This window comes from Saccopteryx leptura, chromosome 6 (genome assembly GCF_036850995.1).
Source record: "Saccopteryx leptura isolate mSacLep1 chromosome 6, mSacLep1_pri_phased_curated, whole genome shotgun sequence".
Lineage (NCBI taxonomy): Eukaryota > Metazoa > Chordata > Mammalia > Chiroptera > Emballonuridae > Saccopteryx > Saccopteryx leptura.
In genome coordinates, this window is record NC_089508.1 from 70,877,273 (window position 1) to 70,903,622 (window position 26,350).

A 26,350-nucleotide genomic window follows, 5' to 3' on the forward strand; every position below is an offset into this window, starting at 1 on the left:
CTCTGTCTCTGTCTCTCTCTCTCTCTGTCTCTGTCTCTCCCTCTCCTCTCTTAAATGAATAAATTAAAAAAGATAAATAAAAGGTCGGGGGTCTTTAAAAAAAAAAAGAAAAAAAAAAAAGAGGTGTAATGAGAGATGGTTAACATTTGGGCTGAAATTCTGCAAAGGAAAATCTTTGGCTGATTCTTTCAGAGAAGTCATAAAGGCTGAAAACCAGTATGACATTATTCAGCAGTTTATCACCATGTGGGAGACTGACTAATGTGAGTTGTGGTTTCAGCATAATAGAACAGCTGACCATTCATGGAAAATGTCAGTGCTGTGATTTGAAGGGAGGTGATGTGAATGAGGTTCTTTGGCCACCATGACCTCCAGATGTGACCACACAGTGGGCATAGTTATAGTCATAGAGAGCCGGGAAGATTGAAACCACCATCATACAGATGCTTCTCCTGGGACGTAATGTGTGACTAAACGTGGCAACCGATGACAAAAATGTTGGCCTTTTCCAATTGGTCTTTTCAGTGACAGTTAAATGGTATCCAGTTTTTAAGAGTAAGTTAATTATATATACTGCTACCCAAAATTTCAGATTATTCTCAGAAGGCAGGATTTAATTTGATAAGCTGAGGAAGAACAGAAGTTTAAGGATATTTGAATTTCTAAAGCGGGGTGGGTAGAGACATGCTGGGTGGAGAAAAGGGAATAGAAGAGACAAGTTGATGGAGCTGCTGAAAATTGTCTCCTTTGTGGCAGCACTTGCACGTGCCCGCATTTGTGGTGCATACTGTCTCTCCAGTATGTGTTTGAATCAACCATAAACTCTAGGTCCTTGCCCAACCCCAAACTCTAGGTATTCAAGGCTGAGTCAGAATTGTGTTATTTTGGGGTGAGGGGTATACTTTATTTAATATTTTTGAGGAGTTCAGAATTGAGAAATAAGTTCATAAAAACCCAAAGATGTAGGTTTGCATTTTAGTTGTAAATTTAATTGTATTATGGGTTGGCCGGAGAAACCATACACACACCATAACTATTAGATTAGATTATGTTTCCAACTTAATTAGTCAAGGATATAAAATAAAATTGATAAGTCATCTGCTAAGCCATCTTGCAAAGGTGTTGCCTTGACTACAGAAGTAACCAAATTAGGGCCATAGTCAACAATAGGGTGGATATGTTGGACCACTGAGACAGTAGGCAGGGCCCTATGCCATGTTCTTGAGCAAACACCCAGGGCATTCTTGTTAGCCTTTGTGGGGGTGCACAGGGCTGCTTCCCCTTGGCCCCCTTGGATGGGAGCCTTGGAATACCAGGTGGGTACCCAATGGCAGGCCTGGGAATAGCTTAGCTTTATCTGCGCAGCAATGGGGCTGGCATTTTGCCTTACCTTTCAGAGCAAAGGACGTTCAACAACACTCTCTTGGGAAGCAGATTAACTTCTATGAGTCACCGCTTTTCCATCTCATTTATGATTCATGACCGGGGCTATATTTTTAGCCTGTATTTATTTGGGTCTGAGAAGTGGGCTGGGTGGAAGTGTTGTTTGGAAACTTATGGTAAAATGAAGAGAAATTGGCATCATCTCTAAGCTTAGGAGGCCTGAAATGTGGTTATAGTTATCTGACATTCTGTGAATATTTTTGAGAGCCTACTGTGTGCCATGTACTGTACCATACTCTAAGGATACAAAGTAAATGGGATCCAACTTCTGGCTTTCCAAGAGCCCATTGAACTGTGCAGGTAGACATTAACTAGTTGACTAATGTACTGGAGCCCCTAACTATAACCCCAGCCATGCCTCTGGACTCCTGTCATATTTTTGGAGCATCCCTTATTCTTGCCCTTACCTCTTGCACATGTTGTGGTCATTGCCTGTAAACACCCTCCCCCAATCTCTTCTTAGTTGCCCTCTTGACTCCCAGCAGCATTCCTTCTTCTAAAAAAATCTTCACTGCTTCCCAGAGGCTGGGTTGGAGAGCCTCCTGTACACTATCATAGGACCTTGCATCCCAACGTTGATCGTACTGCTATCAAGAGTGCTATTGATTGAGGCTTATCTATCAGCTCCTCAAACTAGGAGACAGGTGAAACTGAAGAGGATCGGGAAGAAGAACACTGTCATCCCAGAAAAGTCATTGCCATCTGCTGAGCCCTTTCCACATGCCAGTCACTGTGCTCAACACCATACACGTGTTACCTTATTTGAGCCTCATAATAACCCTATGAAGCAGATAAGTTATTGTCCCTATTTTGTAGGTGAAGAAACTGAGGTCTTGAGGTGCAAAGTTGTTCACCTAAGGTCTCACAGCTAGTGCATGCAGAGCTGAGGTTCAAACCCATGCCCGCCTCTCAGAACCCATGCTCCTAGTCTGTGGCATGGTCCTTCTTCCCTTTCATGGTTACTGTATCAGTCAGGATAAACTAGGTCCTCCTATGTTCATAAGAAAACCCAACATCTCGGTGGCTTAGACAAAAATGTTTTATTTCCTGCTTATGCCATGTGTCCACAGCAAATTGGCTCGGAGACTCTAATCTGTGTCATTCTCCCTCAGGACTGGGTCCAAGGAGGCTCTGTCTCTGTGCTTCCTAGTTGCAAGAGAAAGGAAATGTGAAAAATCACTCCTAGTGTGATGGTCCCAGTGGATTTCACACTCAACCTCAAAGGGGCAGTAGAAATGTAGTCCTACTAAGTGCTGGGAAGACAAAACATTGGAAGTATTTGTGGAACAGAAGTAATAATGCCCATGTTGTATTACATTAAAGAAGAGTTGGGAAAGTGTATACATGAAAACAAAAGAGAACAATAAAGGCATGAAAGAATGAGGGCCTTCCAGGGAATAAGATAAGCTTGCCTTTTTCACCCTAGGTCTCCAGTTAAAATGACTGTTGGGATCAATTACTCAGTTATTTTTTTCTTTAAGCAGCTTTGTTAGGCCTTCTGCTCCTCTGAATGCATTAGTGCTTTGACGCAACCTGGTATTTCACTGGGTCTATCAGGAGAGAGTAGTCAATTGCTATTACAAAAGCTACTTAATCTGAGTAGGGTCAGTCTTCCAATTCTCACTTTCATCATGGGAAGCCAGTCCCCACCGAGTTAGTGACTTTCTCTAAGAACAACAAAAAACAGCAATCCTGGTCTCCTAGGATTATGCTTACACAGGGATAAAAGTCTCTTAAAAGTTTCTTTTTTTTTTTTATTCTGTTCTTATTGTGATGGTAACAGGGGGTAGGGTGGGGGTTGGGGAGGGAGCGAGGAAGGAGAGAGAGGGGGTGGGGGGAGGGGAGTGGCACAAAGAAAACCAGATAGAAGGTGACGGAAGACAATTTGACTTTGGGTGAGGGGTATGCAACATAATCAAATGTCAAAATAATCTGGAGATGTTTTCTCGGAACATATGTACCCTGATTTATCAATGTCACTGCATTAAAATAAATAAAAATAAGATTAAAAAAACTATAATTGAAAATTAAAAAAAAAAGTTTCTTAGTAAGCTGGGACACAGTGTCAACACTTACCACTCGCCACGAAGGACTTAGCTTAAAGCTATTGGCTGTGGCTTTTGAAATTGAGCATTAAAATTAAATATAAGATACAAGGCCCCCAAGGAGTTTCTGCAAAAAGCACACTTGGTCAAGGAGAATTCATCTTTGTACCGTTTAATTCCTGTTTTTTGAAAGCACAAAAAGTAATGAACATAATGTCGAAGTGATTGCAGTATTTACTGTCTTAGGTGGTTGATGCAGTCAGTAGTCATTCTTAAGTCACTTGCAGTTATTATAGAATATAGAGTATCTACCACCTGTAGAAGATGCCATGCTTTACCACTCTTCTTTTTCTTTTCATTTAATTTATTTTATTTATTTATTTTGTATTTTTCTGAAGTTAGAAGCTGGGAGTCAGTCAGAAAGACTCCCGCATGTGCCCCACTGGGATCCACCTGGCATACCCACCAGGGGATGATGCTCTGCCCATCTGGGGCGTTGCTCTGTTGCGGCTGGAGCCATTCTAGCACCTGAGGCAGAGGCCATGGAGCCGTCCTCAGTGCCCCGGCCAACTTTGCTCCAGTGGAGCCTTGGCTGCGGGAGGGGAAAAGAGAGACAGAGAGGAAGGAGAGGGGGAGGGGTGGAGAAGCAGATGGGCACTTCTCCTGTGTGCCCTGACCAGGAATAGAACCCAGGACTTCCACACGCCAGGCCAATGCTCTACCGCTGAGCCAACTGACCAGGACCTCTTTTTCTTATCTTTATAGAAGAAAAATATTCTTATATATGGAGAGATAGAGAGAGCAAGCAAATGAGAGTGAGAGAGAGAAACTGTTTGGATGGGTAGATGGATGGAAGAGAAATACAAAACAGTAGTATTTAGTTTCCTGAATTCATTTTCATTTTAAATATCTTCACCAACCCTACCCATCATCATGCATGGGGCGCTGCAGGGGGCAAGCATCGTAGGGAAATTTCTCCTTCCTGACCCAGGTCCTGTGGGGGGATTTCTGTCAGCAGATGTCTCACAGATAGGACGAAGCACACTTGAGTCTGTTAAGCCAGTGTTTGACATCACTTTGTACTACCTTGTATTTCTCATAGAGGCAGGACTGGGCATCTCCCCTAGGTGGAAAACTTCTCCAGGTCAATGTGATGACATGGTATAGCACAGCTGTAAGCATCAAAACATCTGGGTTCTTCTCCATTAACCAGGCCTATGGCCCTTGAATAGGCCACTGCATGTCTGAGAGTCAGTTTTCCCATCTGTAAAAGGAGCATCACACTCCTGTTCAGGTTTTGTCACAGTTTCACTGTGGTAACACTCATTAGACAGAGTGGCATTCTCTGTTTGTACAAAACCACATGATCACAGAGGGTTCCTTTTCTGGCTGTGCCCAGCAATAGAAAGAGCCACGTGTCTCTCAACACAAGGGGTAAAGTCATTTCTAGGAGAGATCATTGCCTTCCAAATGCTTTCAGGGTGCTTTTCGCCACAGGAATGACCTCCCTCTGAGTGACTATGTCTGTGGTCAGGTCTGTAGGCAGAGATGAAACCTTTCTCAGTTCAAAAAATTCCCATGTATAAGGGATTTTCAATGGGAGTAGGACTGTTGGTATGAGACACAACCACATGGCCGCCTCATGTGACGCAGATGGTTGTCATATTTTCCATGCCCACATACAACCAGTGCTTTTTTTTTTCAGTTGAATTAGAAGGGTTTTTTTTTGACACTTGTAGACAACCTGTATTTTAGTATATTAGTGTCACCAAAGTGTCAAACAGACCAAGATCTTTGTTGTATATCTAGATTTCTGGTACTCAACACACTTTTTTTAGAGGGTCCTGGATTGTCCACTGTCAAAGAGAAACTTTTCTTCTGAGTCAACTTAAAACTTCCCTTATTGGGGAATAACTGGTGATGGAAGGAGACTTGACTTGGAATGGTGAATACACAATATAAACATAGATGATGTGCTATAGAATTGTACATCTGAAACCTATATAATTTTATTAACCATTATCACCCCATAAATTTAGTTAAAAAAAGAAATAAAATTTGTGCTAGCCCAAAACAAAACGAAACAAAACAAAAAGCACCCCCCCCCTAAAAATAAAACTTCCCTTATTTAATTCTAAAGTTGCCCAGGAGATCATAGTTAGATGTGATCTGTTCCGCTTGCCTTAAAGGAACTGGGGATGGACTTTTAAAAAATGGGTGCTGTCTCCATTTGCTGTGGAGAAGGTGTCTACCTGGCAGGGAGAGTGTACCAAGGGAGGGTTTGGGCCAGAGCGACAGGCTTTGCTCCCTTCACAGCCCTGCTTTGGCTTGGTCAGGAACCCTGAAGAGGGACACCTTGCTTTTGGAAGAACAAGTAGAACACTCAACTTACTTTGAGAAAATTTCATCTTTGTGAGCATTAAGGACTCAGAGGGTTGCAATTGCCTGGTTGCCAAGACCTAAAATGTGAATGAACAAACAGATCGAGATTTTCAGGCTTTTGAACGTGGAGCAGAAGAAGGAGATTTCAAGAGAGTAGATGTTTGGATTTAAAAAAACAAAACAAAATATGTTCAATTCAATCAACCAAGTTTTATTTTAAGAAGCTACTATGTGCCACACAGTGTTATAGGTGTTGGGGATGGAACAGTCCAGCTCTCTGCTACTGACCTTCTAGTGGAGGAGACAACAAACATGCATTTCCACAGTACTGTCAGCAGTGGGCGCTCTGAAAGGAAACATCAGTGGCAGAGAATAGTAGAGAAAGAGGTGTCAGCAGCCCAGGGATCTTGGATGGGAAGTTTCAAAGGTGCTATAAAGTCACTCTAAGAAAGTCTGTTTGGCAAGACCACCCGTGCCTCTTCCACTGAGGCCTGTCTTCCTGTTTGTCTCACTGAAGTCCCTGTAAACTTGCTCTCATATAGCTCCCATCCCAGAGGTGGGGTTCCTCATCCCCACTGTCAGCCCACCCATGTTTTCATTACATTTGCTGCACCAAAAGGGGAAGGATTTTCCATTCCCTTCCCACACAATGCACATTCCGACTCAAACCTGCCACAAAGATGGCTTTGACCAACTCAACCTCAGGGTAGTATTAACTGGCAATATATCTCTTTAAGAAGGAACACATTACAGATGGTCCAGTTAGGATGCAGGTTATTCTGAGACTTCCTGAACATCATTTCTAGGCTACTTTATTCAAATAAATCATTTATTGCCCTGTAAGAGGTGCCAGGGATAATGATGACTAAGACTCACTCTCTGCCCTTGAGGGGCCCACAGCCCAGCAGTGGGCGTAGTCATTTAAACAGATAAATTGCAGCACCACCGGGTGAGTGCAACCTTGGGGTATGACCAAGATGCTCTGGGAGCCCAAAGGAAGAGCAATGAACTCTGTCTCCAGGGTGCTGAATATTTCAAACAACGGTAGTGGTTTCTGATGCCTCATTCATTTATTCGTCATTTATCCATTCACACGTATTTCCTGACTAGTTTGTATCAGGGCCACATACTGCCTGCAAATACTGTTTGTGTGCCCTGTTGTAGTCATAGTTCTTTGGTAATAGTTCTACTGAGATATAATTCACATGCTGTAAAATTTACCAATAAAAGTGCACGATTTAATGGCTTTTAGTATATTCACAGAGTTGTGCAGTCATCACCAGTATTAGAACACTTTCATCAACCCTCAAAATAATCCCGAACTCTTTAGCAGTCATATCCCATATCCTCCACCTTCCAGCTCTCCTTTCTAGTTCTGTAGATTTGTTGATTCTGGACATGTCATATAAATGGAAATCTTACAGTATGTGGTGTTTTATGATTGACTTCTTTCCCTTAGAAGAGTATTTTCAGGGTTCATCCATGTGATAGCACATATCAGTACTTCATTTCCCTTTATTACCAAATACTATTTCAGGGCATGATATACCACTTTTGATTGATCCACTTATCAGTTGATGGATATTTGGGTTGTTTCTATTTATTGAGTGTTATGAATAATGTTTCTATGAACATTTTTGTGCAAGATTTTGGGTGGGCTTATGTTTTCAGTTTTCATGGATGTATATCTAGAGGTAGAACTGCTGGCTCATATGATAATTCCAAGTTGTACCTTTTGAGGAGCTGCCAATTTTACATTCCTATCAGCAATATATGATGGTTCAAGTTTCTCTACATCTTTGCCAACACTTGCTATTTCTAGCTACTTTGTTCCTTTGTTGTTGTTGTTTTAATTATAGGCACCCCAGAGGGTGTGACTTGATATCTTACTGTGATTTTGATGTGCAGTTCCCTCGTGATGAACAATATCGAGCAGTTTTTCATGAGCTTACTGGCCATCTGTCTACCTTCTTTGCAGAAATGTTTATTCAGATCATTTGTCTAATTAAAAATTATTCAATAGGCTACTTCTCTTTATTATTGAGTTGTAAGAGTTCTTAATATATTCTAGATGAAAATCCCTGATCATATATGTTATTTGCAGATATTTTGCCTCAGCAAAGGAGACTGAGATAGAATAGTCAGAAAATATGAGGAACCAGAAAATACTCTCATGAAAACCAAGAAAAGAGAGAAGCTCAGAGTAAAAAGAAGGTGGCCAGAGGCTGGCAATAGCCCTGGCCTAGCCAGGTGATTTCAAGAATAGAAGTGGTTCACTAGAGTGAATTGTGGGGAGGTGGTTGGTTTGCTCAGGTAGTTTCAGTAGAGTTTTGAGGCCAGAAATGATTGTAGTAAGTTGAAGCCAAGGGGGGGGGGGGAATAAGCAAGTAGAGACAATGTCTCAAGATTGTGAAGAGAATATTCTCACCCCCCTCTCTCTTTTTTTTAAATTGGGAAGACTAGAAATTCTTTAAAGGAGGCAAAAAAAAATTTATAGTGTCTTTGGGCCACATTGGCAGCCTCCATCATTGGTGAGCATTTATTGCATGAAGGTCAGACCCTTGTCATATCATAGTTGACTGTATGTTGTTCTCAGTGTTCTGATTATTTCACAGTGCCATTCTTTCTTGTCTCATCAAGTGCAGGGATTATGCCTAAACCTTCTCTTAAACAATATTCTTCCATACTCTAGTGCAGGGCAGCCACATTCTAAGGAAGGGAATACATGGATCCTTGGGTTATAACAGTCTCAACATATGATGTTTCGAGTTGATGAAACTCACTCCCATAAAAACATTAAAAAATTGAAGATGATTTCAGTGTAATGGTGGTCTGAGAGATACTCCAGATCTCTCCCCTTGAAATTTCAACAAATTGAACAACTATAATACAGTGAAGAAATCCCAGCTGATCGCAGGTGCACCTGAAAGATCCATGCACCAAGTTGATTAATGATGGGATGGGGTGGAGAGGGAGCCAGTAGATAAAACACATTTGTGGTAGGCTTTGGAGAGGAGAGGAGACAAACCTGGAGTGACTGGTTTTTTTCTCTGCTGGACTATGGGGAGGAAGGAAGCTCAGGCTCTCTGGATTTTGTCTGAGGAGTATGGAGAGGAAGACTCAGAGTGACTGGATCTCCTTCTGCCTGGAGGAATTTATAGGTAGAGGAACAGAGGGGGGAGATAAACCAAAGTGGCCAGAGTGCTCGGTCATGGCCAGTGTTCTCATGGTCTGCTTACAGCCCATACTTGGCAGAAGTAGGGAAAGCTAAAGTATGGCACCTAGCCTCCCAGATCCTGCCTCCCTCGCCTCCCAGTACAGAGAGTGGCAGAGACAAACCCCACAGCTAACTCTCCAGAGCCACTCTCTCTCCTGAAGAACAGAGGTACTCCAGGTCCAGCCCCCCAGTTCAGTTGAGGTGTGGGAAGGAGCACCCAGAAGCCTGAGATCACCATTGCCAGAGCTGTAAAGCTGGAAAGTTGAAGCCATAAAGCTGAAGCTGTAAGGCCAATGCTATAAAGCCCTCACAATATGCCCCACCCACCAATGTGACTATGGCCCCGCCTACTTCATTGCAACAACAACATCTGAGCAGAGGACAGACACCACAGGAACTTCACAGAGCTAAAAGTCGTAATACAGTGACACCTACTGAAAGAAACCTCTCAAAACTGAAATTTATTTTTTCTTTTTTTCTTTTTATTCTTTCTTATCTCTTTTTCTCTTTTGAATTTCATCTTCTTAATATTTTTTTTCTTATTTTTTTGTGGTGTTTTGTTTTTGATTTTTTGGTTTGCTCTGGATCTTTTTTCAGTGGTTTTTCTTGTCATAATTTTTAAAATATTTATATTTTTCGTTGTATTTTATTTTTTTAGCTGTTTTTTTTTTGTTAGGGTTCTTAACAATACCACTCTCAAATGCCATCAAGGAAGAAGAAATTGAATACCATGGATACACATTTTCTTCAGAAAGAAAATCTCAATCACATGGAAACGATGGAGTTAAATGATAGAGAATTCAAAATTAGTTCTGAAAATATCCAACAAGATGTGAGAAGACATCAAAAGGTAACTTAATGGGCTCAGAAAACAAAGTGATGAACAAAAAGAATACCTCACCAAGGAGACTGAAATTTTAAAAACAGGGATGAAGAATTAAATACATGAATTGCAAATGGAGGTAGCAAGTTTAGCTAATAGAACAAGCCTGATAGAGAAAAGAATCAGTGATATTGAAGACAGGCAACTAGAGATGCTACAGAGAGAAGAGGAGAGAGACTCATGAATAAAAAAAAACCTGAGAGGACTCTACAAGAATTGTCTGACTCCATTGGAAAGAGCAATTTAAGAATAATGGGTATATCAAAGGAAGAAGATAGGGAGAAAGGAATGAAGAGCCTATTTAAATAAGTAGTTGATGAGAATTTCCCAAGCCTATGGAAAGAGTAAGAGCCTTGAATCCAAGAAGCAAACAGAACGCTGAGTTACTGTAACCCAAATAGACCTACTCCAAGGCACATCATAATAAAATAGTCAAAAAATCAATGACAAAGAAAGAATCCTAAAGGCAGCTAGGGAAAAGAAGAATATAACATTTAAAGGAAAGCCCATTAGGTTACCATCAGACTTCTCAGCAGAAACTCTACAAGCCAGAAGAGAGTGGACACAAACATTCAAAATACTGAAAGAGAGGAATTACCAGCCAAGAATACTAGATCCATTAAAGTTATCCTTCAAATATGAAGGCAAAATAAAGATTTTACAGACATACAGAAGCTGAGGGTATTTATCATCAGAAAACTACCACTACAGGAAATACTCAAGGGGGTTATTTGACCAGATACAAAGAACAAAACAAATAAAACTACAAGTAAAAGCTCCAACAAGGTCATAATAGAAATAAGGATAACCTATGACAACAATTACATAAAAGGGGAGAGGATAAAGATCTGCAGTAGCAAAGGAGGATGGAATGCAGAAGCACTCAGAAGACAAAAGACTCTTGTATATATGAACATTTTTTTCTTAACTTAATGGTCACCACTCATGAAAAAGCCACTACTGAAACACACAGCTTAAAAAAGAAGACACAGGGAAAAGAAGTATGGAATACCACCAAACTAACACAACTGACAGGAACAAAAAAGAATAACCAAACAAGATCCAGAGCTACCAGAAAAAAACCCATAAAATGGCTATAGGAAATCCTCAAGTGTCAATAATTACCCTAAATGTAAATGAACTGAACTCACCAATAAAGAAGTACAAAGTAGCAAATTGGATCAAAAAGCAAAACCCAACTATTTGCTGCCTTGAAGAGACGCATCTAAGCTGCAAGCACAAAATAGATTCAAAGTGAAAGATTGGAAAAACGATTCTCCAAGTGAATAATATCCAAAGAAAAGCCTGTGTAGCCATACTCAGATCTGACAATGCTGACTTCAAGACAACAAAGTTAACCAGAAACAGAGATGGACATTTCACAATGATAAAGGGGACAGTGCATCTAGAAGACATAACACTTTTTAATACATATGCACAGAACCAGGCAGCACCAATATATATAAAACATCTACTAACTGATCTAAAAATAGAAGCAGACAAAAATACGATCACACTTGGAGATTTCAACACACCATTGATGGCTTTAACTAGATCATCCAAAAACAGAAAATCAATAAAGAGATATCTATCTGCCTTAAATGACACTCTGGACCAAATAGAATAATAGACACTTATAGGACATTTCATCCCAAAATGTCAGATTATACATTCTTCTCCAGTGTGCATGGAACATTTTCAAGGATAGGCCATATGTTGGGCCACAAAACTAACATGAACAAATTCAGGAAGATTGAAGTTATACAAAGCATATTTTCTGATCATAAGCCTTGACATTAGAATTCAACTATAAAAAGGAAGTAAAGAATCCCACAAAAACGTGAAAATTAAACAACATACCTCTAAAAAATGACTGGGTCAAAGAAGAAATAAAAGCAGAGATCAAAAGATATATACAGACAAATGAAAATGACAACATGACATATCAATGTTTTTGGGATGCAACAAAAGCAGTAATAAGAGGGAAGTTTTTATTATTACAGGCTTATATCAAGAAACAACAGAGATCCTAAGTAAACAACCCAACATCATACCTTAAAAAACTAGAAAAAGAAAAACAAAGGCAACCCAATCAGAAGAAAAGAAATAGTAAAAATTAGAGCAGAACTAAATAAAATAGAGAAGAAAAAAGTATAGAAAAAAATTAATATAACAAAGAGCTGGTTCTTTGAAAAGATCAATAAAATAGACAAACCACTTGCTACACTCACTAAGGAAAAAAGAAAAAGGACTCATATAAACAAAATCCTTAATGAAAGAGGAGAAATTACCACACACACCACAGATATACAAAGGATCATAGTAGAATATTATGAAAGATTATATTTCACCCAATTCAACAACCTAGAGAAAATGGATAAATTCCTAGAACTATACAATCTTCCTAGACTGAATCATGAAGAAGTAGAAAACTTAAATAGAGCTATAAGCTGGGAGGAAATAGAAACAACTAGCAAAATCTTCCCTAAAACAAAAGTCCAGAACCAGATGGCTACATTGGTTTATTCTACCAAACATTCAAAGAGGATTTTGCACCTATCCTTCTCAAAGTCTTCCAAAAAAAATAGAAGGAAAAGCAATACTCCCTTATACATTTTATGAAGCCAACATAAGCCTCATACCAAAACCTGGCAAGGACAACACAAAAAAAGAAAACTACAGACCAATATGTTTAATGAATACAGATGCAAAAATTCTAAACAAAATACTAGCAAATAGAATACAACAACACATTTTAAAAAATAATACATCACAATCAAATGGAATTCATTCCAGGAGCACAAGGATGGTTCAAAATATGGAAATTGATCAACATAATACACTACATCAACAAAACAAAGAACAAAAATCATATGAGCCTATCAATAGGTGCAGAAAGGGCATTTGATAAAATACAACATCCCTTTATGTTAAAAACACTCAATAAAATTGGAATAGAAGGAAAATACCTCAACATAATAAAGGCCATATATGACAAACCACCAGCTAATATTATACTAAATGGTGAAAAAATTAAGGCTTTTCTCCTAAAATCAAGAACAAGACAAGACTATGGCTCGATTAGAGCGAGTTGGCCCCAGGTGCTGAGGATGGCTCCTTGGCCTCCACTTCAGGTGCTGAGAAGAGCTTGGTTGCTGACCAACAAAACAATGCCCTAGATGGGCAGAGAGCACCCCCCCCCCCACAGTGGGCTTGCTGGGTGGATCCCAGTCGTGGCACATGCAAGAGTCTATCTCTCTGCCTTCTCTCTTCTCACTGAATTAAAAACAAACAAACAAACAAACAAATATATCATTCTGCCCTGGCTGAGTAGTTCAATTGATTAGAGCATCATCCTGACACACCAAGGTTGGAAGAATCTATTATTCTGTAAAACAGTCCAGATGTGAAGATCCCATAAGCTAGCTATCTTTCCTTTTCTTTGAAAACCCCAATAATTTCTTTTTTGGAATGCAAAGCCCAAAATACACATGACCATGAATAAATAGGCTGTTCACCTTTTCTCAGGAGCAAGTGGTTGAAGCTCACACAGTATGAAGGTATTCTTTCCGCCTGGGGGCATGAGAGAGAGTGAGCTGGGAGGTAGGGGAGCTGTCAGGTACTGAATGAGACTGTTGTCTGAGCACTGCTGGGATCCACTGCTTTCTCAGCACCCCAGACATCTCTAATAAAGGTCTTCAGTGTCCTCGCCTTGTCACATGGCCAGAAATTAGGGAGTGTCTCCTTTCTCATGAGCCAACTCCTACAGTCCCCAGAAGAGCCTGAGTACAGTCCTGTTCTTACCAGGTGGCCCCCAGGCTCGTCACCTTCTTACCCACCTGGGTAGACCAAAGAAGAGTCTGTGGGAGCCAGCTGGATGACCCTCTTCTCTTCTATTTTTTATTTTTAGTTTATTGTGTTGACATGGTTTCAAGTGTCCCACTCACCCCTTTTCTTTTTTAAACGTTTTTCTTTTCTTTTTTTTATTTATTCATTTTAGAGAGGAGAGGGAGAGACAGACAGAGAGAGAGAGAGAGAGAGAGAGAAGGGGGGGAGGAGCTGGAAGCATCAACTCCCATATGTGCCTTGACCAGGCAAGCCCAGCGTTTCGAACTGGCGACCTCAGCATTTCCAGGTCGACGCTCCCCTTTTCTTTTTGATTTTCCTGTTTTAAAAGACTTGTACACAGAGCCCCAGAAATGGACTTCAGACTCTAGGATATACCCTGAAATAGTCTCACTGAACAAATGGAATTGAGGCAGCACTTTCCTTTAATAGGCCTTAATTTCCTCATCTATGAAGTGAAATTAACAACAGTGGTGAACCTCAGAGAAAGAAAAGTAATCTCTTTCACAGTTGTCCTATCCTTCTGGGGGTGGATTGCTTAAGAACAGAGATCTGCATTTAATAAATGAATGAGAGGTATTGTCATCCTTAGTTTATACTTAAGTCAACAAACTAAAGTTCTCCCTCAGACTTTGACCTTCAACCACTAGCCATCTATGCAGTCATTAGGTATGTAAACAAAGAAGTGGATAGATTATTATTATTATTTTTTTGACAGAGACAGAGAGAGAGTCAGAGAGAGGGACAGATAAGGACAGACAGACAGGAAGGGAGAGAGATGAGAAGCATCAATTCTTCGTTGTGGCACCTTAGTTGTTCATTGATTGCTTTCTCATATGTACCTTGACCCAGGGACTATAGCAGAGTGAGTGACCCCTTGCTTAAGCCAGTGACATTGGGTTTAAGCCAGCAACCTTGGGCTTCAAGCCAGTGACCTTTGGGCTCAAGCCAGTGACCATGGGGTCATGTCTATGGTCCCACGCTCAAGCCAGTGACCCTGCACTCAAGCTAGTGAGCCTGCACTCAAGCTAGCAACTTTGGGGTTTCAAACCTGGGTCCTCCGCGTCCCAGTATGACGTTTTATCTGCTGTGCCACTGTGTGATCAGGCTATATTTTTCTGTGCTGCTTGCTCCCTGCTTCCTCACAGCAGTGGCTTCTGAGTGAAATAGACTGTGCGAATCAATGGGGAGGCTGATCTCCTTCTGACATTTGGGGTAATTGTGGCAACAATCAAGGATTGATTCCCTTCCATCCTCACCCTGCTCAGGACAGCTTCCTCACCCATGCTCAGGGTGTGGCTTTGAGATGTGGCTTTCATAATATTTTTGAACTCATTCTCTGAGAAACACTCTTCTTCATCAACTAAGGCTCTGCTCTGCTAAGAGAATTTACGCCCACGACCTCACCTGACAAAGCCATATAGATGACTCCCAAGTCTGCATGTTCAGGCTTTATTTCTCTCCGCAATCCCAGAATCGAATTTTCAATTGCCAGCTTGTTATTTCCTGGATACACCATCAGTGTCTTTCAGTCAATGGGTCCCAAACCAACTCATCTTCCCCTGTCCTGGCTTTCCTGTTTCTGTTAATGGGATCACTGTTCCCTTTGCTACCCTGGCTGGAACCGTCTGAGTCATCTTTGACTCATCCTTCTCTCTTATTCTCTAGATCAAATCAACTACCGAATAATGTAGTTTCTATTTCTGTGATGCCACTTGAATCTGTCCCCACCTTCCTACTGCCACCATCCCTTTTTGGTATGGGCTGTCATTACTTCCCTCTTGGCAGGTGCATCTCACTCATTCCCTCACTATTAACCCCCCCATACTGCTGCTTACATAAGGCTCCTCAAACACAGAGACTGATCATATCACCTCACTCTCTTACCAGCAGTCTGACGTGGCTCCCACTGCTACTACATTAAATATAAACCACCTTTGAGCTTTATAAGCCACAATTCCTTTCCCAACACTTCATGTTCAAGTTAAATTTACCCATTCCTGGAGTAGGACATAACATTTTGTCTTTTCATGAACTCCCTTATATGATTTTGCAAAAAATAAGATCTTATATTACTAAATCGTATATTATCTGCATGTATATGCTTGTTTTATCCCCAGATTCAGTGTTTCTGTATCATTAGTCTCACATTTATTTTACTTCCTTTAATATTTGAACACATATATGTACCAGGCTGTTCGGAGGACACCTTTATAGAATAATTTACTCTCACAACAATTCTAATTGCATCCCCATTTTCCCGGTGACACAACTGAGATGCAGAGATGTTGAGTAACTTGCTGAGGTTCCATAACTAATAAGTAGCAGGGCCTGGATTCAAATTCACATGATCTGGCCCCAGAGGTCAAGCTGTCTGAATCATTGAATTCGTATTTGTTTTTGTTACCTGCATTCCTGATATCGTATCAACACTTTGGCTTTAGCTGATGTTTCATAAGTGAGCTGAAGTTTGAGCCGTGGTCAGAAATATCAATGGCAGGTTGAATGTGTAAATAGAACTTGAGAGCCAAAGCTAATTTATGATGTTTTCTAGGAAATCACTCTAAAGCTAAGAGATATTTTCATGCTATATTTTTCCCTACCTGTTCTTTTTTTTCTTATTCTAGTACATGGGCTGTATTGAAGTGCTGCAATCAATGAGGTCACTGGATTTTGGAATGAGAACTCAAGTTACAAGGTAAGAGAACAAAAATGAGAGGGCCTTTGAGGACTATTTTTTATTTTATTTATTTTTATAAGAGAAGGTTTATTTAGAAAGTCACAGAGGTAGAAACAGTGAGCCAGCTAGGCTGCGTAGGCTCAGAGACAAGTTACAGAGGCAAAAGAAGAAGACTGTTTTTTAAAGTCACAAGAGTTTCTCCCACCAGAAATTTTACACAAGCCTTTAAAATCACTGTGGATTTTTATTTATATTACTGGAAGGTAGAACATAGTCCTACCTTAGATAAGTGGCTTTATCTCATCATGTGAAAGATTTTCTCGTTCTGTGGCAGAGTACCTGCATTTTATATAAAAACTGACTAATAAGATGATGCCATCATAGAAATGGTTGATTTCCCAGGTACCAAAAGTATTGAAAATTATGCCTAGAAATGGGACCTTACAGGATCTGAGACCTGTTGAGGAAGTAGCTAACAAGAGGACCAGAACTGTTTCATCTTCCCAAGTTGAAACTCGGGATTCATTAAATAATAACTCCCCATTTCCAACCCCCTCCAACCCCTGGGATCCACCATTCTACTTTATGTCTATGAATCTGACTACTCTAGGTACCTCATCTAAGTGGAATCATACAGTATTTGTCTTTTTTGATTGGTTTATTTCACATAGCATAATGTACTTTATGTTTATCACTAGGCCAGACAATATAAACATTTTGAAGGCTGTTGATGTGTATCATGAGATTGTTCTGCAGAAGAACTGTAGTAGATGACACTCTTCCCTCCCAGCCATGGATCTATTTTTTGTTAGGATCTATTTTTTAAAATTGTTATAAACTTGTAAGTCCATGTTTTTCTATTTAATAAATGGTAAAAGACTAATTTTTTTTTATGCCATGAAGTTTCACTTGGCGACTAATGTATATACCCAAGGGACGGTGTCTGGCATGGTTTCTGGATATTATTCCTTATAGATGTGTCTGTACGTGATGTGGGCATGACTGATTGTGCTCTGGGCTTATCTGTAGAAGCTCAAGGGTGGTGGTCTTTTTTATCAATTTGGTGGTGGAGAGAGCCTTGTTGAGAAGAAGATATTTGAGCTAAGCCCTAAATAAAATGGAAGTGTCTGGGAGACTAGAGCTCAGGCAGAGTGAAGATGGCTGTGCATACCATAACAATGACAAGGCCCAAAACCTGGGGAGGTGCTTTGGTAAGAGTGTGAAGAACGTATACGTCTTCCAAGATTGGTTACAGAAAAAGTCTAGTGGTTCCAATTCAGGAGAGGGAGAGGCTGACTGAATGGGAGATTCAGGGTTCAAAGTGCCCTATGGTACAAGTGGTTTGACTCGAAGTCAGGAGACTCCAGCCACATTAGCCCAGGGCCCTTGTCTGTGGTTTGGCTTGAAGGCAGTGAAGATGGTTTCCATACACCAGGGCTGAACATCAGCCTCCTTGCTTCAGAGTCATATGTTCCAGGCTGCCCTTATCTAGCCCCTGAACCCCTTCTCTGGAGCTTGTACAGTTTGAGATGCTGTATGTTGTAGTTACTTGGGCTCTGTAGCAGACCTGAGACTCCCTGATTCAGGTGGGAGAAGGAGAAAAACCACCCAGAAAAGTGAGATAAAAGAAAAGAAGAAGATATAAAATAGGCATGTCCCACTTCAAGGAATTAACAAAAATTGAAATTTACTGAACAGAACAGTTATCATTCAGAATTCACCTCTGAGTTCCTTTCACTGATGAATTCTTTGCTGGTATTTCAAAGAAAATTCGATATGCAAAAGAAAGTATTTTTACTTTTCCCCCTAGGAGTTCACATATTGCTGAAAATGGGAGCGATCTTTGAAACTCTATAAAAATGCTTGGTCTTGTAGGACATTCCACAAGTGGATATAAGCCAGGTGTTAGTGCACAGTAGATCTCCCTGTATGTTACCTGGGTGGGAACATTTTATTTGGGATCAGGATCTTTTCTTAGATCTCCCTTTCCCCTCAATGTTAGATTGATGCAATCAACGAAGTGTGTACCTCGAAGTCATGTGTATGTTGCTGGTCACAGTGTTCTCATGTGAGCAGCATAAAAAATGGTTCATGTTCCCCCAAACTTCTAATTTCCAATTTACTTCCCAAATATTTACTCTTCTTCTGTCTCTTTTGATTTTTTTAAATCTCTTTCTCCTTTCCTCTCTCAATTTCTCTGTATTTTGACATTCACCCACTATGCAACTTGCTTTAGTACCAGTTGTCTTATATGTTATCATTAAAACATTACTGTTGAATCATGTTTCAAATTTAACTTTTACATATTCACAAAGGTTCATTTTGCTCACAATTTTTCTTAATGCAAGAAAAAAAACTTCAATGGACCAGTTAGAATTCCAAGAGAAAGAACTTTGTTTTGAATAATCAGAAGTATCTCCAGACATTTACTGTCCAACATAAGATCAATCAAGTGTCCATGTTGATAAACTTGTGTAATGAATTGCCACTTCAAGACAAACAATTGTATTCTGGCTGATGTCCCACCCTGGTAAATGGTTCTTACCGTCTGTATCCTAGTTCACACAATATTCAGATAACAGGGAGACAGAAACATGAAATTCCTGATAGTAAAGAAGGAGTTATGACTAGGTTATACCAATTGATTCAGCATTTGAGGCAGAAGAGCAAGGTGGAGCCCCGTCCTTGTCTTTATGAGAGACCTGTCTGCCACTTGTTTGAGGGTTGGATCGACAGGGTCTAGAACACAGAAAATATTCCAATAGAGCAGCACAGAAAAAGAAGAGGACAAAGGATACTCACTTTCAAAGCTCCCACTTCCCTCTGTACCTCAGTGCAGAGTCAGTCCAGAGAGAGCCCTGAGAGTGGCTATCGCTGTTGGTCCTCCACTAATTCTCACCCAGGCATTTTTCATCTTGACTTATTTAGGACCAGATCTCAATTCTCAGTAATCAAGTATTCATGCAGAAGGGCGAAAGAGGAGGTTTTCCTCAATAGTAATTAGAAACAAGATCATTAGGAAAACAAAGGCTCACAGTCACAGTTGTCTTCAAAATGTCTGGAAAGCAATACTGAAGGGAAATAAGAAAAGGGGGGAAATAAAAATTATGCTAAGGATGATATAGTCATTTGTCCTCTCCTATAAAAATGTTCTCATCATGACTTTAGAAACAAAGCTAAAGAAATTAGAAAACCTCATTTGATCTGAAACATTGCGTGTGTGCACGCGCTTGCGCGCGCGCGCACACACACACGAAATCAGCTCACTAAAACCTAAAGCCCAACTCCCCTCCCTTGAGTAAGCATCCACATCATGCAAAGAACTCTTCCCTCTCTCCCTAAGGATGCCTTTTTGCGTTTGGGCTGGGACCTGCTAAGGTACCAGAGGAGGAATAAAGCCATCAAGACAAATGCTGTAACTGGAGCTGGAAGGACAGGACTTGGCTTCCGACCCTGAAGAGTAGCACTTCATAGGAAACCATCAGTGGGGAAATTTAATTCAGGACCACAGGACATAACACAGGGAGGGGCAAAAGTAAGTTTACAATCATTTCTATGAAAAATAATATAGTAATAATAAATAATAATGCAATAGTAAACTCTGTTTTGCATACTCACTATTGTGAACCTGCTTTTGCTCCAACCTGCATACCCCAAGGGGTAAGGCACACTGCTGGGGGAAGAACCTCCAGCTCATTGGCTACTTTGTCACCCTCCCACATTTTTTGCCTTATGTTTGTTTGTTTGTTTTAGTGAAGTAGGGGACAGACAGGGACAGATAGATAGGAAGGGAGAGAGATGAGAAGTATCAACTTGTTGTGGCACTTTTAGTTGTTCATTGATTGCTTTCTCATCACTGGGGGACTTCAGCCAAGCAGTGACCCCTTGCTCAAGCCAACAACCTTGGGCTTCAAGCCAGTGATCTTTGAGCTCAAGCCAGAGACCATGGACTCATGTCTATGATCCCACGCTCAAGCCAGTGGCCCCCCCCCAAAAAAAGGCAGTGGCCCCACACTCAAGCTGGCCACCCCATGCTCAAGCTGGTGAGCCCACACTCAAGCTGGCAACCTTGGGGTTTCAAACCTGGGTCATCAGCACCCGAGACCAACATTCTATCCACTGCACCACCACTTGGTCAGGCTCCTGTTTGGTTTTAAAAAAAGTCAGCCAGACGGAATGTGAGGCACCCAGCACAGGTCTGTCCTTACCATGCTCCAGGACAGCTGGGAAGCTACAGCCACCACTGGACCTGCCTCGTTCTGTGACTGCTATCCCTGAAGGGGGGATCGGTGAAGGCGAATGAGGAGCAGTTGAGAATGAGTGGTGAACGTTCCCTTTTGGGGTCCTGGCCTAAGATTCATTTTCTCTTGCTGATGCTAATGGGGGTTATTTTTCTCCCCCATTCCATTCTATGGGGGAAGAAAAGCCTGACTAGCATTTTTTTGAATTGCTGCGGTAGACATTATTGTCTGTTCTGGTAACTTGGTACTAGGTAAAACAAGGATGCAGAGATCATAATTCAGAGGATATTGTAATTGGACTAATTTTCTATATGAAACTTTATTGCTCTTGAACAGTGATTCTTTTTTTTATGATTTTAATTTGTGTTTACATAGATTCAAGTGTCCCACCAAATATATCTCCCCCCACCCTCTTATTCCCCTCAGCTCCCCCCATGCCTCCTCCCCCCAATGCCTCCCCCCCCTTCCCTCCAGGATTTGCTGTCCTGTTCTCTATAATGCTGTGTTATGTATATATAATTTCATTCATCTCTTTCCCTTCTCTGATCCCATCTTCTCTTCTACTTTCCCTCTGACCTCTTTCCCTCTGGTCCCTTTGATCCCTCCTCTGCCTCTGTTCTGTTGCTCAGTTCAAATTGTTCATTGGATTCCTCAAGTGAGTGAGGTCATATGATATTTTTCTTTCTCTGCCTGGCTTATTTCACTAAGCATAATAGTTTCCAGGTCCATCCATGTTGTCGCAAAAGGTAATATTTCCTTCTTCCTCACAGCTGCGTAGTATTCCATTGTGTATATGTACCACAGCTTTTGAACAGTGATTCTGCAAATTTAATTTAGTAGCTTGAAGTTTTGATTCTTTGGCTTCAACAGGTTCTTCAGAAGCAACCGCATATTTCTTTTGTGTGTGTGTGTGTGTGCACACACGAGCACATGCATGAGGATAAGCAACCATCAGAGTAGATGCAAAGTGGGTCCAAGATGCAGCTAAACATTTATGTAAAGATCTGTGCATGTGTTTTCTAAGAAATGTGAACATTAGGAGGAAAAATATTCTGTAGAGGTCAAATATCGGTATGTCAAGTAGCAAAATGAATATATCTGAGTACAAGCTGGCATTTACCTAAATTTCCTGAGAATTGTAGGAATGGGATTGGTTGCAGCTATGCATGAATAAGTGTGTGTGTCTCCACCTAAAACTTGGAATCACTGTATGGCATATGGCATCTGGTGTGTGTGCTGACTTGTGAGGAGGTCTTGGAGTTAGGAGTAAGATTGCAGTCTACATGACATGCAAAATGAAGACCATCAGAGAGAGGTGGCTAAAAGGTCTGGTCTATTAACTTGCCAGGCAAGAGAACACTCCCTAATGAAGAAATTTACTTAGAAGAATGGTAAGGAGAAAAAAAACTCGGGAGTTTTAAAAGTTCTAGGTGGTCATGCTAAGGATGGAAAAACAAGCACTCTGGCTGAGTTGGGATATACATGGTTGGATAAAAACGTTTCATTGTTCATTGGTCAGGAAAGAATGTGAGGACCACAGTAAGGGTCTGGTGTTCCAGGGTCAAGGTTTATGAGCTTTATCAGCTAGCGAGAACAGTTACAATAGAGTTACAATAGAGCATAATGGTCAAATAATTCTAGGCAAGCACTGGGCTTGTAAAAGTACTTGCTTTCACATATGTGTAGATGCTAAGAAGTCTTTTGCTAGAGGTTTTGATGTGTGTGTGCACGCGTGCACGCGCAAAACCCCAACCTCTTCTAGTTTCATGTTCCACTGTTCCTCACAATCTAGTTAAAACTAAGATCTCACTTCTCAGATATCTGAGATGAAATACACAATTTAATTCCTTTTATACTTCAAAGCTCTGGTAATACAAAAATGTTTCCAAGCAATTGGGAAGAGTTTGGAGAGCATGACAGAGAGGCGAAGCGAGAGAGGGCATGAAAGCCAACAGTACCTTTTTGCTCAGTCATTTAGCATGTCTTTCATGTACAGAGCACAGTTACTATTTGAATGAACAGGTGTAAGGCCAAGAAGCAACCCACCAAATGTGAAAAGTACTAGCAAATCATATAGATAATAAAGGGTTAATATCTAGAATATAAAAAGAACTCTTACAATTCAACAACAAAAACAAAAACACTCTTAAAACCTGGGCAAAGGATTTGTATGGATATTTCTCTAAAGAAGATATTTAAAAGGTCAATAAGCACATGGAATGAGTCTCAACATCACTAATCATTAGGGAAATGCAATCAAAGCCTCTATGAGATAGTACTTTGCACTCATTAGAATGGGTATTATTAAAAAAACCCCAGAAAATGACAAACGTTTGTGAGCATATGGAGAAGTTGGGAACTCTTGTGCATTACTCGTGGCAATGTAAAATGATGCAGCTGCTCTGAAAAACAGTATGGGATTTTCCTAAAAAAATTAAAAATAGAATTACCATATCATCCAGCCATTCCACTTCTGGGTATATATCTAAAAGAATTGAAAGCAGGGACTTGAACAGATATTTGTAAACCAATGTTCATAAAAGCATTATTCACAGTAACTGAAAGATGAAAATAGCCCCAGTATTGATTGACACATGAATGGATAAACAAAATGTCAGGCGCGCGCACACACACACACACACACACACACACGCATGCATGCACACACATTGGAATGCTAATCAGCTTTTAAAAAGAAGGAAATTCTGCCAACTGTGACAATATGAATGAAACCACAAGGCATTATGCTAAGTAAAGTAAGCCAGACAATGCATGGTATCACTTATATGTGGAATCTAAAAAACAAACAAACAAACAAAAAACATTGGACAAAAAAAAGGTAGAATTTAGAGCAACAGAGAGTAGAATGGTCGTTGCCAGGGAAGAGGAAAATGTTGTTAAAAGGGTGCAAACTTTCAGTTATATGATGATTAAAGTCTAAGGATCTAATGTAGAGCATGGTGACTATGGTTGATAATACTGTATTGTGTAATTAACAGTTGCTAAGATACTACATCTTAAGTGTTTTCACTGAAAAAAAGGATAAATATATTAGACGATAGTGGTGTTTATTAACCTGATTGTGAGAATCCTTTCACAATGTATATGCTATCAAGTCATCATGTTGTACACTTTAAATATATTACAATTTTGTTACTTATAGCCCAATAACATGGGTGAAAAAGGGAAGAGATTTCTGACATATGCTACAAAATGGATAAACCTTGTTGTCTTAGTCTGCTCGTGCTGCTATTAACAAAATGCCACAGACTGAGTAGTGTATCAACAACAGAAGTTTATTTCTCACATTCTGGAGGTGGAATGTCTGTCAGTCTGTCCTTCCCCTGGTCACACACCTCTCATTGCATTCTCCTGTGGCAGAAAGGGCTAGAGAATTCTGTTTTATAAGAGCACTAATCTTATTCATGAAGGCTACCTATATACAAATTTTAGAGAGACACAGACATTCAAACCATAGCAAACCTTGTTTAAGACTAGTTTAAGTCAAAAAAGGAATTTCTTGAAAAGATATTGGAGCAGCTCATGGGACCTGAGGAGCCGTGAACAATCCAATGGAAGGACAGGGATCTGGGCTCTCATCTCTGGTTCCCTCAGTTCCAAATAACAAATGTCAAGTAAACTGGTGGTTGGGGTCTAATCCTGGGTAAATCATCTTTAGCCAGGACAGAGTTGCACTGTCGCAGTGTGGTGATTCCATAATAGTCATGTACTGTGAAGGGGAGTGGTTCAGGGAGGGGAAGAAGAGGACAAAGCAGGAGGAGAAAGAGGCCTGTAAATGGACGTTGTAGATGCAGTACAAAGTAGACTTCTACCTCAAAGGGAAACAAAGTTACATCAAGTTTTTTTAGACACTTTACAAAAAGACAGAGAGAAGGAGGGGCTATTTAAATCATTCCCCAAATGCTCCACTTAAATCTAAGCTTTGCAAAATTGTTAATCAAATGTTTCCTATTATTATAGCTATAACATTAATTTTAGAACATAGTTCGAAGGAGCTCTATTTTTATGCAGTGAAGAAAACTTTGAGCCTACATGGATAGGTATTGTACATGTTTATACTCCTTTTCTAGAACTTGGGGCATTGTTTTAATACTTTAGCTATTTGTAGAGGTTTGTAAAATGGTTATTATTTTTGTTCCATGACAGGCTCTTTACACTATCTGTATTTTATTTGCCAAAAAGCCATTGGTCAGGAGTGGAACTCCCAGTTATAGCATCTTTTCCATGGAAAATATGATCTACTTTATGGAGTTGGTTTCTAAAAATATGTTGTAACTATAATCAGGACTTGCTAATTTATCCACATGAATCTATAGAAACTTAATAGGTATTATCACATAAACACATACACACAGACAGACACTCTCATATAGACAATATACATACATTCACTGACCTAACAGAATAGTTAGCTATCTGTCCCTGTCCAAGTATGGATGGTAGTGAATGGCCTCAAGTGTTTAAGGAGAAATCAATTAATCCAGTGCTTAAAATGAATGAATGTTAAAGCCTATGCATTTTGGGGAGACCCCAGTTTTTAGCTCTGATTATGGAATGAAAAAGCTTTCTCCTGTGATTCTGCCTCCCACCCCTAGGCCTTCTTTATAACATGTAGACCAGATGAGAATTCAAGTATGGCCCTTTTTTGTTTCCTTTAGGAGTGGATACTGAATGTTTTAGCATCCCGAGTATTCTCAGTTATACTCTCCAAATGTTCTCCAGGCACAAGAGAGTGGATTTCTAATTCTGATTTTGATGGACCCAGTGGTCCATCAAAACACCCCCTGGTCTGAATCTTTAACAACGCAAGTAGAATAGGCCTTAGGAACCATTGTTCCTGGAATCCCTCACACTGTGGTTGCATAGAAGCCTCTTGAGAAAACTCAGAGGATGCCCCAGAGTATGTCTGGCCTGAAGGGATTGGGTCTCCTATGGTTCTATTTCAATGGAGTAGTCATAAGTGTTTCGTCGACCATCATCTTCGGGCTTGAATATTCTCTCTGATCCATGGGCCTAGTCCGTGGGTCTGGCAGTTTTCACAGCCATAGGCCCTGAGGCATAGTTGGATTAATAATTATTTATTAATGGAGACTCCAGGGCTTCTTAGAGATTTTGAGATGATTCTGGAGGTCCTGAAGCCTCCATGGTCACTGCTGGTAAAGAACTAGACAATCTATATACATGGTATCTGGTATCCTGACCCAGGCCAAATTCCAGAATGATGAGCTTTTAGACAATCAAGTCAGGCCATGGTTCCATGGTAGACTGTCTGGCATATGGGTACCATTTGTATATGTTATTGAACAAAGGAATAAAAATAGATTCAGTGAAGATACTCATCTTGGTTCAGAGAGCCTTGGGGTCCAAGGAGGTGAAAAGTAGGATATTTCCCAACAGACTGACAGCTGTTCGAGGGGATGGGGGTTGGGTCCTGGGGGAAAAAGGTGAAAGGATTAAGCAAAAAAAAACCAAACACTTATTGCCTGACCAAGCAGTGGCGCAGTAGATAGAGCATCGGACTGGGATGTGGAGGACCCAGGTTCAAGACCCTAAGGTCGCCAGCTTGAGCGTGAGCTTATCTGGTTTGAGTAA

The 26,350-nt window shown here is 40.4% G+C and overlaps 1 protein-coding gene across 1 annotated transcript in view; it reads left to right on the plus strand.

Moving 5' to 3' along the window:
- Positions 1-26,350, plus strand: part of SHC4 (SHC adaptor protein 4) — a 133,164-nt gene that overhangs the window by 29,293 nt on the left and 77,521 nt on the right. The window contains exon 2 of the mRNA XM_066342073.1: positions 16,444-16,514. Within this exon, the coding sequence (XP_066198170.1) occupies positions 16,444-16,514 (71 nt within the window). The remainder of the gene's footprint in view (positions 1-16,443; positions 16,515-26,350) is intronic.